Genomic DNA, 15,069 nt, shown 5'->3' with positions numbered 1-15,069 from the left:
TTGAGACAACACTTCTTCCACTGCCACCATCGCCCTACAGCCGCTGTTACTGCAGTCTTTAGTAAGGGACGGTACTGCACATCATTATTTCAGATATAAATATTTGATTAACTTCTCAATAAACTAAACACTTAAAAACATGTAAGAGTTGCTATATCCCCTTCCAGAGCCAGTTAAGAACACAAAACCAGTCATAAGACAGCATATCCTCTTTATTTGTAAAAAGAAAAAAGAAGACTAGCAAATCCATAGAGCAACCATTACGCGGTGACAACTCTGGCGGTGCATGGGGCAAATAAATGTACTTAAATAAAATCAGTTTTTTTAGCAAATGCATCCATAGTTTTCCAACAATCACAAAGGGAAGTTGAGACTGGAAACGAAAATGAAAACGAATGAATCACAAAGTGCTACCGAATGTTGGAACCCAATCCGCCAAATTCATCTCATAGCCGATATTCTCGCCCATGGACGGGATCTCGCGATCCCAGAACCACCTCACAATCTTCATGGACTGCAGGTCAAGCCAGAAAAAACCCCAGTATGAATTGATGAGCACGGTGCCACTCCTCTCACCAAACCACAGTACATTAAGACCCCGTCCCCTCGACGGCGGCCTGCTTCTGCCCGCCGTGTCGATGAACCGCAACAATGCCTCCGTCTCGATCACCACCTGTGGCCGTTGTTGCCACTTGGTCGTTTGCTTCGACTGCGCCCAAGCAAATATCTTGTCGCCATCCGAAGTGAGCACAATCGGGCTCCCGCCCGCCACCGGCGTCGCCAAGAGTTGGTGGTGTAATCCGTCCCGGGGGAAGCATTCAGGGAGCTTCGTCGCCGACACGTGTGCCGTTTTGACATGGAGCTTGAGGACATAGGCCCCGGTGTTGGTCTCGCACAACCAGTGCATAGCACCACCCACGATCAGTGCCCTGCCGAGGCCTCCTTCCAAGCGGCTGCCCTGCAGGTTGTGAGCCCGGATCTCGGTGTAGTGGCCCCACGTGCCATGCTCCGACGAGAAAGTTTGGAGCTGCAGGCAGCGGCGGTGCTGTGACACGTCTAGATATGCCATGACCACTTGAAAACGCCAGCCAACGGCAATGGCCACATCATCGTTATCGCATTCGCCGCCCACGAGCAAGACATAACTTATCTCTCTAGCCGCCCCACTGCTGACACGCACAGGGAAGGCTGGTTCAGGTGGCAGGGTGTGGCTGCTGCCGGTGGCCTGGTCGCAAACGCGGAGCTCTCCGTCAACGCGGAGGAGGACGAGTCCATCGCGCGACGCGAGGGGGACGCTGCTGATGGCGGTGGCCCTGTGCATCGTGGTGTCGTCCGCAGCGGCGGTGTCCACTAGGAACAACTCCTCCTTGGGATAGCGCCCGCGGTCGTCGTACTGGTGCCCGCGGATCAGGTGGCCGCGCAGGAGGGGGAGCACGAAGCGGTCGCCGTGCCGGAGGCGGAGGCGGCCACCGAGGCTGATGTATTCCTTGACGCGGCAACGCATGTCGACACACGTCGCGGCGCAGCGCACAAGGGTGGCCGGGTCGCTGCGCGCCGCGATGTCCACCAGCACGTCCAACGGCAGTGAGGCTGTCGTCTGCTGCCGCCCTCTTGCAGGTTGCGTCCGTGATCTGGCGGCGGCATTGCCGCCACCGCCAGCCATTGTCGAGGGACGAGAATAGGTGGCAAAAAGTTCCGACCCGTCCCGATCGAGGTTGTAAATTTTGCCTACGATACGAGATCACCAGAAGTAAATATAGCCCTCTCGTTCCGTCTTATTCTGGAAATCGCAAGAAATAAACTTCGATTTGTTTTCCAGTCCGACTCTAGACTAGTCCTGATTACGATCCTACATGGCATCCTAGGAATATCATTCCAGACTTTTTCTAGAATAATACTGTATAATTCTGGATTCTTTTCCGTAAGCACAATTCAAATTTGCCGTTATGTGAACCATATTTTCTTCATTCTGGTAAATTATTAAAGGAAAACACTATCCATCAGCCAGATGATGTGCACGTGGCCTTTGCGGGCCGCATAGCCATCAGATCAATCCTGGTCGAAGGCTCATGCTGGTCACAAAAGTCCCATGCGTGCAATTCTTTTATTAACAAAGGTTTTTTTTTAAGGATCAGATCTGTTATAAAGATTCACCGAAACTACAAAGCACCACAAACATAATATGTCTCGTTTTAGAAAGTTTCTGCAACCAAGGACTCTTGTTTTCATAAATAAAAAAAATGGTTCAATGGTGAAGATCTTTTCTTCCACGGCAGGGGTCTTGTTTCAGAAACATAGCCCCGGTTGCAAAAAGTGCCGGAGGAGTGCCCAACGTTAGTGCTTGAGAGGCCAAGCATTCCAACATGACGCATGTTTCGGAAACATAGCACCGGTTACAGAAATCACTGAAGGGGTGCCCAGCGTGAGAGCTCGTTGTCGTCGTGCTGGAGTAGAGGCAGCTGATCGGGGTGCAGGGTCGGAGGAGGCACGGCAACTCCAGTGGTCGACGGCACTCCGTGGCCAAGGCGCTCACGCCATGGTGGGGCGTCGGCGTTCTCTAACACCGGGCGCTCCTCCGACACTTTCTGTAACCAGGGTTATGCTTCTGAAACAAGAGTCCTGTTGCAGAAAAAAAACTTCACAGTCGAACCAAAATTTTCTTTCTGAAACAAGACTTCTATTGCAGAAATTTTTTGAAACCAGATCATGTTCCTGAAAAAGACCTCCCAACCAATCAAGAATGTTAAGTTGATATAGGCCCACTAGTCAGCATATCCCCTCTCTCTCCATCCCTTCTCTGGCAGTCTGCTGAGCAGCTTGCGAGCTCGTCGGAGAGCCTGCTGCCGGCAGCGTTGCTCAGCCCGCGGCCAACGCCCCCTTGTGCATGGTCCGCCCCTGCCGCCGGCGTGAGCACGCCTTTGAGCGCCGCCCCTGCCCTTCTCAAGGCCATTTCCACATCTCGAGCTCTTCTTCTCCGGCTCCGGCCGTGAGCTCCCGCCTCGCAGATGAGCTCAATTGGGCCGCCATAGTGAGCTCCACTTCAAATTATTCCCGTCTCTGACATCATCTCACTCCCCTCGAGCTAACACCACGTCAATTTTAGGCCAAAGCCTCCCCCGCGAGCTCACCATCTTCACTTTCGCCGTCTGCCATTCGGTATCCATGCCACCTGCGGCACTGTGCCGACCACCTCCTGGTGCACGAAGGTCCCTGCCTCCTTGAAGCAGTTGCACACCGCAGCATGCCGTAGCCGAGCGGGCCCTGCCGAGGTGCGGCTCCGCCTCAACGTCTTTTGTAGGCCGAGGGCGCTCTCTGTCGCCGGCAGTGAGGCAAGGCCAGGCGACCCGCGGCCGTAGCAGGGTTGACCGGGGTCGTTGGCTTCCCGGGAGAGGCGAAGAGAGGCTACGGAAGAGTCGGAGCTCGCGTGTGAAAGGGCACTGCAGCGACGGCATCGGCATCGCCGAGGCCGAGCAGGGCCGTTCAGCGAGGCACCGATGTATTAGATCGCCGTTGATGGGAATGAGATCGAGTTGATTAATTAGGGAATGCAACAGACACGCCGTGTGAAGATTGCGGAGATCAAAATACGTCTAGATACATCCATTTTTGCGACAAGTAATTCCGAACGGAGGGGGTACATGTAACTGGATCAGGTGCTCCACTTGCGATTGCGGCATCTATGTATGTTAATATTCTGTGCGACAATGTGCAGCCATATCAAAATCTAATGTTATGTTAATCTTTTAGTTTTTTTAGAACACGGTATAGTCGAAGACGCTCACGTATACTCGTCCCTATGAACGCACATACACTCTATCCCTATGAGCACATTTGAGACTGAGCCGGCACATCATCTTGAGATTGACGAAACCGTCACATACGCCTTTGCAGTCGATGAGAACTTCTCCCACTGAGCGCACATCTCCGTTGAACGGATGGCCTCTCCCAGCTGCGGCCCATCGTTAGTCTCGCGCTCGGGCTGCAGGACCGAGCTCGTCTCGCGCCTGGCTGTAGGACAACACTCGTCTCGCGCCCAGCAGCAGGACCACGCGCGTCTCGCGCCCGGCAGCAGGACCACGCGCGTCTCGCGCCCGGCAGCAGGACCACGCTCGTCTCACGCTTGGCAGCAGGGTCGAGCTTGTCTTGCGCCCGGCAGCAAGACCATGCTCGCCTCGCACCCGGTGCTGTAGAACGAATCGATGGGGGCTTTTTTGCTCTGGGATCCGATCATCTCTTCGGTTGGGGTAGTGGCGGGTATCAGGTGAGGCGGTATCTAGGCCTTGGATGCCGGGGCGGCGGCCCTGGTGGTGGTAGCGCGATGCTCATGGGCGGAGCCCGTCGCTCGGTGTTGCCCGATGGCCATGGTTGCATGGGCGGTGTGGTTGTCGGGGAGTGGCGTTCGGTGGCGGTGAATGTTGGCCGGGGTGAAAACCTGCTCTATCCTCGGACGGACCGGCGGCAGCGTTGCTCGTTCCCTTCTTGAAGGCGTTGTCGCGGCTCTCATTGCCTGTCGTGTGGCTCCAGGGGAAACTCTGATCCTCGGATTGGACGGTGTCGGCACTCCAGTGTCGTAACCTTCCTGAAGGCACCGTCTTGGAGTCCACGGTTCGTCATACATGGCTTCATATCTTCGCGGTGGCGTGTTCACTGTTGGAGCCCCCCCGATTGCTCTTGTAGTGCTAGGTGGTCATGTTGATGCGCTCAGCGCCTATGTATCATGTCTTGGGCGTGCGTGTTGTGTGTGAAGTGCGTTTGTACCGGATTGTCATTGATCATTGCTTTATATATAAAGCGGGGCGAAAGCCTTTTTCGGTAAAGTTTGAAATAAATCCAGAAAAATGCGAGCAGAAATGTCAATGTAGGACTTGAACTAGGGATACCACTGTCCCCAATCTAGAGACACGATATTTCTACCTACAACAAAAGAAAGAGGGAAAATACACATTAGTTATGATAGTTACGTCAGCAGCACCCAAATTGCTTTGCCCAGCAGCCCTTTGTCATTGCATGGGAATATATTTCTTGCTCATTTATTTATTTCTTGTCATTCTCATGAGAGAATACGTTTTTAAATTGCTTTTCACAGAATAATATTACCACGAACAAAGTCTTAATAACTTTGTTGTCTCTATCAACCAAAGAGCAAAATCGCAAAATTGCAAATCATACGCTCTCTGCTCATTTACTGAATCATATTTGGTAATTTGGACAGGAGAGAAAAGTACCAGCATATATACAGCTAGCTCCATTCAGTAGGAAAATGACAAGAAAATAAATAAATAAATATTATTATGTGTTCCACTACCACAATTTGAGAACACAATCTGTCCATATAGTACATTAGAGGAAAAATGTACTTGGACTGTGATGGCTAGTTAGCTACGTCAGCCGCACCAGAATTGCATAGCTCAGCCCCAACTTGCCAGCACAAGCACAATATGCTAATTAGCTATGGTACACTATGTTTCTTATTCATTTTTTATTTATAAAAAAAGAATATGTTCTTATTGTTCTTGGAGAAGAAATATAACGGTACATAAAGTATTTATTACTTTGCTGTCTTTGCCAAGAAATCATAGGCAAATTAAGATCGCCGAGAATTTTTCGATGAAATGCAAACGAAATTGCAAGGCATCGGTACCAGGAAAAGAGAATGTCCAAAATAACAAAGTTCTTGAGAAGGAAGAAGTACCATTCGACCCGTGATCGCATATAATTTTCCCATATGCAGCTACCGAAGAGCATTGGCAGCTGCATGCTAAATGAGCTCTCTGCTCATTTACTAAATCCCACTATTTCAGTAGCATGGACATATGTCAACAGTACCAGCTAGGAACAACCTTATATATAACATACCCCCTCCGTCCCAAAATATAAGAACGTTTTTGACACTAGTGTAGTGTTAAAAGCGTTCTTATATTTTGGGACGGAGGGAGTATGTAGCTAGCTGCATCCAGCAGTCAAGTAAAATGGGAAGAAAAACTACATATTATGTGTTGCATTGCGATGACCGAATCCAAGGGTGTATAATCTCTAGAGTTTCACGGCTTGTCGTCAGCTTGTTCGCCGACTTGCTTGTTAGTGGTAGTAGCTGCTTCATCCCTCTTCTTTCCCCACAGCACAAGATAGAGCCCCAGTATCATCAGTACAGATCCTAGCACGCTGTACATGCACGCCCATGATTAACAAGCAGAGATAAATTTTGTCATTACAATTTGATTGCTGAAACCATTAACTTAGTTTATCTCCAGCCAACAATAACAATTCAGTTGGCAGCGATGACAATGATCATCGCAAAAGGACAGGGAGGCATGAAACTGAGAAGAACTACATATGTATTACCTTCCAAGGTAGATTTGTTCATGGAGGAAGAAGAAATCGATGATGGCTACCATGATCTGCATCATGGGGATGAAGGCTGCGGTGAAGACCGGGCCCTTCTTCTCGACGCACCACGTCATTATCAGGTACCCGGCTCCAGATCCGACTATCCCCTGCACATGTAATTTCATTGCAAGATTAAGCAGTTGGGTACTTACCTACTAGTCTACTACTATTATTTCACATCTATTTTTGGTTTCAGTTGTTCAAGTTGGTCAAGTAGCTGGCGTGTATTGATTGCATAGACTAGTGTTAGCTGCAAGCTAAAGCAATGGCTTTTATAAGTACTTGCCCCTTTTGGAGAAGTTCCTTTTTTTCTTCTCCTTGCGAAGGTGGTACAAGTCAAGATGATGGTGATGTTTAACTTACTGCATACAAGACGGTAACGATCTCCAGCTTGCTGGTCAGCATCCACGACGACACGTGTCTCTCCATCGCCAACGTCACCGCCCCGCCCTGCAGCGTGCTGATGAAGAACATGATGGCGGTGCTTGAATAGATGGCTGGGTACTTCTTGGTCAGCTTTGTCTGCAGCAGCAGCCAGAAGGAGAAGCACAGGCAGTTGAACAGCAACGCCATGGTTCCCAGCATCCAGCTCCTGTTGCCACTGCTGTCAGAGGGTGCTGCATGGTGAGAAGCAGCTGGGCTAGGTGCAGCGGCGGCCTGGTGCGTCAGCGGCACTCCCTTGTAGAGACTCAGCAGCAGCAAGCCGGCCAGCGACGTGAGTGTTCCGGTGATCTTTGCGGCTCCCGCCATGCTCTTCAACTTCAGCGGTTCCATCCTCATCACGACGGCGATGAGGAAGGTGAGCACAGGGGAGAGGTTGATGAAGGTTATGGCGAAGGTGGCGGTGGTGTACTGCAGGCCGTAGAAGAAGGTGTACTGCGAGAGCGCCGCGCCAAACACGGCGCTGAAGAAGAGGTACGCCAGGATCTCCAATGTGAGCTTGGGCCTCGTGCTCCTGCATGCAGGAATGCCACGGCGCTATGCAGTTTCAGTCTCACCCGGGGAATGAACGCAGATTGTATGTAAGTACAAGGAAGGATGCATGTGTTTGCATACCGTTCTTTGAAAAAGGCTATCGGGGCAAGGAAGATGGTTGCGACCAGCTGCCGGAGGGTGACGAGGACCAGGCGGTTCAGACCTTGCTCCAGAGCCTTCTTCACCAGCGCCGTCATCACAGCAGAGATGAGGTCGAAGGCCAGCATTCCCATCACCGGCTTCCACTCCTGCACCCACATTGTAAGATTGCCGCTACAAGATGACGGATACGCTCATTAACTGTCTGATTATATAGCCCTGCAATGCTACTCACTGACCAGAAGTGACGGCGGTCATTCATGCAAGGGGGGCAAAAAAGTAAATGCTAATATGCTATCAACATAATAAATTATTTCCTTTGCTACTCTTTGTGACAACTTACTCGTACTACTGAAGATTATTAATAATAATCTATAAAATGGCATATCAGTAGACAGTAGGAATCAAATTGGTAGTGCAAACGTGAAAGTAAAATATATGTCCTGATTCAGTCCCTTACCTTTTCTGGTGCCCCGACCAAAAATTACATAAGATGCCGAGAAGGTGGAGAAAAGACGGAAGCACTGAGACTGCAGAAACTCCTTTTTATGTATGTGGACTAGTCCTCTCACTTGCTAACATTAAAAGTGCTTCCAAAAGCATCTAAAAGAACCTAATACTTGCCATTAGTAAAAAAAAGTGAGCTGGTATATGTCAACAACCAGCAATGCTATCCTTGAGTCAGCAATACTATGACAAGATGCAGTGAATTGCTCAACTCAAACACCACTACTGGCCATTCACCTTTGTGCTTGTTAGTGTGATTTTGCTCCTGCCCAACTGTCATTTTCAATGACAAATCAGGGCAAGTTTTGCATTCCAATGAAGGCGGCAAAACCCGCCGACGAGTGTTTTTTCTGTAATCATTTGGTACACTGTTGAATACCAGGCAAGGAAGGCAACCTCACCAGGCACCACACTACCAGAAACTAAAGTGCACAATGAGCACAAATATGACACTGACTTATTCAAAGTTGTAGCAACGTACATAGAGCATGGGCCAGGGCAGATAGTTGGAACATTTAGGGTCATTCTTGACATCCCCACTAACTAGTAAGAATGCCCTTTCTATACTTCACAAATTTTCCTGTGTCTCCTTATCTTCTTCGAGTCCTTTCTCTGATAAAATGGCAGCTGACGATGCTTCCTTGCTCTTCCCCCAGAGCAGAAGATAGAGGCCTCCAATGACAAGAGCAGCACCTACCACACTTCAAGGACAAAAAGAGAAACAAAAGTGTGACTTTTCTGTTGTTTTGCCGAAGTTCTGTGCCTTAAAGCAAAGTTGTTGTTTGGCCGATAGTTCTGTACGCAACTTAGCAATACGTCAATTGTTAGTCCGTTGGTGAGAGTTGATGTTGATAGGTATTTTTACACTTGCAACATTTTCGAAACATGTCAATTCTTAGTCCTTGTAGGTGATAAGTCATAGTACAAGTGCACAACGATAACTGGATCAGAAATTTATTTCAGAGATTTTTTCTATCTAATGAGGACACATGATCTGTACTAGACTTTGAGAAAGTAAACGGCTAACTTAGTAAGCATGATATTTCACATGATGTGCTACCGAACAACTAAATAGAGTTTATTCTTATTTCGCACATTTCTCTGTCATGCAGTTTCTCTCCTGAACTTTAGTAAAAGCCAATACCTTCCCACGTAAAGCTGTTCATGAAGGACGAGGAGATCAAGGACTCCAGCAATGATCTGAATGAGAGGCAAGAAGCCTGCAGTGAACACCGGCCCTCTCTTCTCGATGCACCAGGTCATCAGCACATACCCTATCCCCGATACTCCCACTCCCTGTAAAGCAAAAGTGCAAAGTTTCAGTGTACATTACGCTGAACCTGAAGCATTCTTTGTGTCGAAAATTCCTGTTCTAACTGAATTTAAAATTCTTTGTCACAGATCAAGGCATGTGTCTAACTCATGGGGCCATGTTGTTCCTAACTATCAGAGCCATGAAGAATTGTAAGGTCTCCTTACATTACCAAATCCAACCCCAAACATATAGGACAATATAAGCAAGACTGCTAGACTGCTAAACCATTTTGTCCAGACAAGTGGGATCAAATAGCTGTACTCGAAAAAAGAAAAGATTACTTGGTGGTCTTTTTATAGATAACAGAAGATTTTATTGATTCTTTACAGGTTGGTGGTATCTGAGCTATATCTTACGTACCGCGAAAAGAACGGTTGCAATCTGAATACTTCCTCGGAGCAGCCAAACTGAGAGGTGCCTTTGGGTGGTGACTGCCAGTGCCCCTGCTTGCAGTGAGCTGATCAAGGCCATGAATGCAGTGCTGGAGATGACTGCAGGGTACTTCTTGGTGAGCTTCCCTTGCAGCAGCATCCAGAGTGAGAAGGTGATGCAGTTCAGCAGCAGTAATGCCGAGCCCAGCAACCATCTCCCCTTGCTGCCACTGCTGCCGGTTGTGCCATTTCCAGCATGTTCTTGGGTCGAAGATGCTGTGTGAGTCAGGGCAGCACCCTTGTACAGGCTCAGCAGTATCGCACCACTGACAGACGCTAGTGTTCCTGCGATCTTCGCCAGACCCGCCTTGCTCCTCACGTCTACTGTTTCCGACCTGTGTAACTAGTTTCAGTCTGGATGAATAGTTTGTGACTTGAAGCTATATGTCAACTATTAAGAAACTGACCGAAGAGGGACGGCGATCAGGAAGGTGAAGATTGGGGTCATATTGGAGACAGTTGCAGCCAGTGTTGCAGTGGTGTAGCTCAAGCCCAAGAAGAACAGATACTGAGCGAATAGTGCCCTGTATACAGTTATACACACATTCAGACAAAAAAAAGGAAAACACTATTATAATTTACAGCACTCTTTTGAATTGTCTCCTCCATTGAACCTAGACAGAAGTACCATTACCCAATTAGGATTCTCCAAAAGAACAAAAACATTACCCAAGTAGCGCACTCATGAACAAGTAGGCAAAGATCTCCTTTGTGAATCTTGGTCTTGCATTCCTGAAAACAACTAAAAATAATTAGGAGAAATTTCAGCGGCAATTTTCTAGATACTGAAATATACAGTAGTATACAACAACTAAACATTTAGAACACCAAGGAAGAGATACTTCTCAAGGTTCTGAAAACATCATGCAGTGCAACATCAGCTTAGCGGGAGCTTTTCAGATAAACATGCAGAGGACAGGATCATGCATGTAGCAGCATATCATCAGCATGAGTTTCCAGGTGCTAAACATCACACAAAAACAATTCAGCAACTGAACTCTGAAGGCTAAGATCTTCTCCACAAACCTTTCTTTGAAGTAGGCAATCGGTGCCAGGAAAGCTGCACCGACAAGCTGCCGAAGAGCAATAAGAACGACGGGGTTGAGGCCGCCATCGAGCGCCTTCTTCACGAGCACTGTCATCACCGCAAAGAGCGTGTCGAAGGCGATCATGGCCGCCACAGGCTTCAGCAGCTCAATCCACCCCATTGATTCTGCACAAACCAGAGAGGTATCTTGTCGCTGGTCTTAGGTGGTGGGCTCTAACTATCCAGGCAGCAGACTTGATCCTATCTGTCCTGTAGTATACATAATATATACTACATCTGAGAGCATTATCAGGTGCATGTGGGACAATTCCCATGCATGTGATGATGCGAGAGAGCATTATCAGTTGTCTTGTCACTAGCTTTATATGTGAGAGAGCAATGCTAATTCTACTACTAATGTTAATGCCAAGCATTGGTAACTGGAGCAGGCAGGGGGGATACATAAAGGCAAGGTGAGTGGAGGAATGGTACAAAGTGCATGCATGACTACTGGTTTAGATGGTGCCTGGAATAAACAAGGAATAGTTGAGGGCACTAGATGCTGGGTGCCTACATACAGGGTTACTGCACTGCAGTCAGATCACCTACTAGCTTTATGTGTGCAGCAGAGGAAGCACTGTGGATGAGGAACGGTGAGCAGAATTGCCGTATTGAAGAAGAACGGCACTACCAGTTTGTATGTTCCAAAATACATGGCATCAAGTCGAAGAGCTGCAGATTGCTAACTAGTAGAACACAGCTACCAAAAGGAGAAGATGTGTCGCAACGCAGGTAGATTGGACTCTGAACATACAGATAGGTGTTTTTCAACATAAACATACAAGGGTTCTCGCAAACAGAGCAGAGGAGCAGCTGAACTAATTGCACATAACATCCTAATCCAGTAGTGCTCAACGAACTTATGGCTGGCTCAAAACAAAGCTCGCACATACTTTAAGATAGGCTTTGCTAGGTAAGTTCTCTGATCTAAAGACCTTCCCAATATCCCCTGTTCCTCACATGGCGTCCCTGTTCCAAGCAAAAGAGAACAAGGATCAGGATGGGCGTAACTGAGCACGAACAAGGATCTGGAGAGATTTTAAAAAGTGGTTTTACAAACGGAAGTCCAATGCAGGCAACACTGCGCAGCACCCAAAAGCAAAAACAACAGAACAGTTCATGCAGAACATATATATAATAAATGCCTTGATATCCCTCCAAAGATACAAACTGGTCTTAGAGGGTCCCTCACCCAGGTACCTTACTTTTTGTCAGATTGGATTTATTATATTACTACTTGTCATATAAGAGGAAAATCTTCACTCACACATATCTGAATGAGAAAGCATTCATAACCACGAGCACACGAATCATGTGAGAGGCAGTATGCTGAAAAGGATGCATAACCGTTTCGGAAAAAAAAAGGATGCATAACCATGAGCATACGATTCATGCGATAGGCAGCGTGCTTCAGCATACTGCCATGAAACATTGATTCTGTTATACAACAGCATTCTGAAAATACAAATGATTGACACTCTGAGGTATATTAGCTTAAGGGGCCCGGTTCAAAGGCTAACCCCTAGCCCTCTAGGTTCTCTTACCTATCACCAATTCCCCCACCATGCTCCTCAACTTGCCGATCATGCAGTCATGCACAGGGGACACCCCTATTATGAATGTTTCTTGTCAAATAAGAACTTTTATTGAAACAACACAAAACAAACTTCATCCTAGTTATCGAAGAACAATTAGTTCTACAGGCACACCTTCACACTGTAACACTGACATTCTGTCAACTTTTTTTTTTTTTGCTACACATGATTGCTGTCAGTGACTTAAATGTCTCTGATCAGAGGCAAAAAAATAAGCCTCGTAGATTTTCAAGTAATTTGAGATTCACTTTGTGTATCATGCCCATATGAGAGGCTCAAGGAATAGAATGGTGAAATATCTGGTATGTTACTCAAAGGTATGCTTTCTGGAAATGTAAAGAAATAAAGAGTTCAGAAATTAATCATATTCTTGCACTACATCATCTTATAAATTAAGTAATAACCAAGCAAAAAAAATACAAGCCGTAAAAACATAAATTTTCTCCTCGCCTGGTCAACCAACATAGAACATTAGCAGATCTCACGTGCTCAGAGCTTCAGATCCAACCATTTCCACCCCAACTCCCCTGCCTACAAGCAAAATAAGGCAAATAAACCAATGAAAATTCAAGGAACGTTACAGTTTTTGTGACAAGGCCACTAAATGAAGCCAAATCTATTGGCAAGTGGAAGAAAGAATGGCAGTAATCCTTTAACATAGTTCAGAGAAGCACATACTGAAGCCCTTGATTGCATACACATTAATACAGAAGCACACACTGATAGTGTTTGGATGAATCATGTTACGCACAAGGTGCAGATTTATTACCTGCAGTATATAAATTTCTGTAGGCATAATGGATGGTTTTATCCCAGCCATTTCTTTCAGAAATTCTTCTGAACCGAATTGACTACTCAAGTAGGAGCATGAAGTCGCCAATAAACGCTGCAGAAAGCCTCCCTTTTGGTGTAGGTGGAAAAGACATGCGGTGCTGCTGTCCGGTGAGGGCATCCCACACGATGAGAAAGACAGTGAGGCTATGCCGGCAGCCAAGGAAGTGCCAGTGGTCGGAAGAGCTGCTGCTCCTGGGCACGGCGAAGCGCGCCGCAGGGATGCGGTTGATCTGAGCGAAATCTGGAGCTTTTTCTCTTTCTGACAGCAGCTAAGGCCGCGGGGATCCCGGCGCGGAACTACGCCCAACGCCGCCTTTCCGGCTCCTGGACGCGGCCTCCCCGAGCTCCACCGGCGACGCGCTCCTCCGGACGGCGGGATCGGCCCCCGCGCGGGAGCTGGGGCAGAGGGCGGACGCGAGGGAGGCCGGGGGCGGGAGGGGCAGAGGGAGCAGGCGCGTGGGGCGGTGGGAGGTCGGAGCGAAAGGCGGCCGGGCGCCGGTAGCGGCGAGGAGGGCGACCGCCGCCGGCGCCTCCGGGCAGCGGGGGACGGGGAGGGATTATCTTTTTCTTTTTTTTCGTTTACAATGTAAAGAATACTAATGCCACACAGGGGTAGAATGGTCTTTTCTATTTGCGATTAGAGTATCACTCTTTTTTTTTTCAGGTTTCCCAATGTGTTTCTCAAATTATTGCTCTTTCATATACATGACACTCGTCTATTTATTTCCTACTACTATGGCACTTCCATCGACATTGGATACTAAATGTGTTGAGGAGGACTTGGAAATACGTTTTTGCTATTGGTGCGTTTGTGTGACCAAAATGTCATAAGAATATAAAATGTTGTGAGCTACAGGGTTGAACTGTAAAGTTTGGATAACCGGAGAGCTGATGGATAAAAAGGAATGGAAGGACTAAGATGAAACAATAATGACACGATAAGGTTTCCTATCGACTCCCTCTTTGCGTTACAAATCGATCGATTTGTTTCTAATGGCCATTGTGGTTGTCAGGAACCAAGAGGGCATCCCTTCAACGACCAAGTAGTTCTGCCTCGTAAAAAAGAAAACAAGTATTTCTAAAATTCTTTCTAGCCTAAAGCTCCATCAGCGCACTTATCATATTATAACTCAGCATGAGTAGTAGTCACATCAATCAACTGCAAAACCAGAAATCAAATTGTACAAGTTGTAGTATCCTCCTTGACAGTGCCCGCAAGCATGCGCTCCACAATAGTAGTCGCAATCGATACGAAGAGATCATAAATGAAACGTAGCTGCTTTCCCTTCACCTGTATGTCCTGCACCGCAGAACCATGTTTGGCATGCTGGTGGACATTACAAAACATGTTACAGCATGAGTAAAAGTCTTGAAAGGACAGAAATCCATCATGTTTGTCCTAAACTACAAAGTCTTGAAAGGACAGAAACCCATCATGTGTGTCCAAAACTACAAATGCATTTTTCCTAGGTTGAAAGTGTTTTTTTCTGACCCGGTGGTTTAAAGACACAAAAATAATTTCCAAATGAAAGGCACAAGACAAAGTTTCACAAAACATCATTAAGATGCGTGTTTTCATAAAGCATATCAAATCATTTGCTAGCTGAATAGCCCCGGTAGAGCGGGCTTCAGCAGTGAGATCTCCAAATAGTGTGTCTTCCTCATGCATGATTACCACAAACTCCAACTCTGACACACTGGATTGTTTTCTGCAACTTATACTAACCACGGTTTGTCGAGTGTGGTCGCTGATTTTAGTTCATGCAAGAGAAAGTTGAAATGCACCAAATGATTCAATCATTGTTTTCTGAAAGAACGATAAATTGTAGATACATACAT

The 15,069-nt window shown here is 47.2% G+C and overlaps 3 protein-coding genes across 10 annotated transcripts; all 3 read right to left on the bottom strand.

Annotated features, from left to right (window-relative positions):
• Positions 1-400: 400 nt before the first annotated feature.
• On the bottom strand, positions 401-1,663 carry LOC119325960. The gene has a single exon (XM_037599681.1). It carries the CDS (start codon positions 1,661-1,663, stop codon positions 401-403), a length of 1,263 nt encoding a protein of 420 aa, XP_037455578.1.
• Positions 1,664-5,659: 3,996 nt separating this feature from the next.
• Positions 5,660-8,559, bottom strand: LOC119322780 (WAT1-related protein At3g30340-like). Of its 2 annotated transcripts, XM_037596298.1 has the most exons (5): positions 8,450-8,559; positions 7,444-7,610; positions 6,751-7,342; positions 6,343-6,494; positions 5,660-6,162 (listed from the first exon to the last, which is right to left on the bottom strand). In XM_037596298.1, exons 1-5 carry the CDS (start codon positions 8,456-8,458, stop codon positions 6,042-6,044), a joined length of 1,041 nt encoding a protein of 346 aa, XP_037452195.1. In that variant the 5' UTR covers positions 8,459-8,559; the 3' UTR covers positions 5,660-6,041. The 2 variants fall into 2 exon arrangements, with proteins under 2 accessions (XP_037452195.1, XP_037452194.1); XM_037596297.1 differs by lacking the exon at positions 8,450-8,559 and having other exon boundaries at positions 7,444-8,053.
• On the bottom strand, positions 8,223-13,774 carry LOC119322779 (WAT1-related protein At3g30340-like). 7 transcript variants are annotated; one of them, XM_037596296.1, is made up of 9 exons: positions 13,166-13,774; positions 12,842-12,927; positions 12,346-12,411; positions 11,695-11,770; positions 10,384-10,446; positions 10,122-10,238; positions 9,644-10,049; positions 9,113-9,264; positions 8,223-8,669 (listed from the first exon to the last, which is right to left on the bottom strand). In XM_037596296.1, exons 3-9 carry the CDS (start codon positions 12,386-12,388, stop codon positions 8,537-8,539), a joined length of 990 nt encoding a protein of 329 aa, XP_037452193.1. In that variant the 5' UTR covers positions 12,389-12,411; positions 12,842-12,927; positions 13,166-13,774; the 3' UTR covers positions 8,223-8,536. The 7 variants fall into 7 exon arrangements, with proteins under 7 accessions (XP_037452193.1, XP_037452188.1, XP_037452190.1 ...); XM_037596291.1 differs by lacking the exon at positions 12,346-12,411 and adding an exon at positions 10,741-11,011 and having other exon boundaries at positions 12,860-12,927; positions 13,166-13,773; XM_037596293.1 differs by lacking the exon at positions 12,346-12,411 and adding an exon at positions 10,741-10,927 and having other exon boundaries at positions 12,860-12,927; positions 13,166-13,773.
• Positions 13,775-15,069: the final 1,295 nt, after the last annotated feature.

The sequence above is a fragment of the Triticum dicoccoides genome, chromosome 6B (genome assembly GCF_002162155.2).
Source record: "Triticum dicoccoides isolate Atlit2015 ecotype Zavitan chromosome 6B, WEW_v2.0, whole genome shotgun sequence".
Classification (NCBI taxonomy): Eukaryota; Viridiplantae; Streptophyta; class Magnoliopsida; order Poales; family Poaceae; genus Triticum; species Triticum dicoccoides.
This window is presented reverse-complemented; position numbering and strand designations above follow the sequence as displayed.

Excerpts from the sequence above, each read along its gene's own strand:
- LOC119322779 (XM_037596289.1), bottom strand. The coding sequence starts at position 10,922 with ATGGGGTGGATTGAGCTGCTGAAGCCTGTGGCGGCCATGATCGCCTTC. Across the intron at positions 9,265-9,643 it reads TTGCAACCGTTCTTTTCGCG|GGAGTGGGAGTATCGGGGAT; the intron begins GTACGTAAGATA and ends TTTGCTTTACAG. Across the intron at positions 8,670-9,112 it reads GAACAGCTTTACGTGGGAAG|TGTGGTAGGTGCTGCTCTTG; the intron begins GTATTGGCTTTT and ends TTGTCCTTGAAG.
- LOC119325960 (XM_037599681.1), bottom strand. The coding sequence starts at position 1,663 with ATGGCTGGCGGTGGCGGCAATGCCGCCGCCAGATCACGGACGCAACCT.
- LOC119322780 (XM_037596297.1), bottom strand. The coding sequence starts at position 7,622 with ATGTGGGTGCAGGAGTGGAAGCCGGTGATGGGAATGCTGGCCTTCGAC. Across the intron at positions 6,495-6,750 it reads TCGTTACCGTCTTGTATGCA|GGGATAGTCGGATCTGGAGC; the intron begins GTAAGTTAAACA and ends TTACATGTGCAG. Across the intron at positions 6,163-6,342 it reads GAACAAATCTACCTTGGAAG|CGTGCTAGGATCTGTACTGA; the intron begins GTAATACATATG and ends GTGCATGTACAG.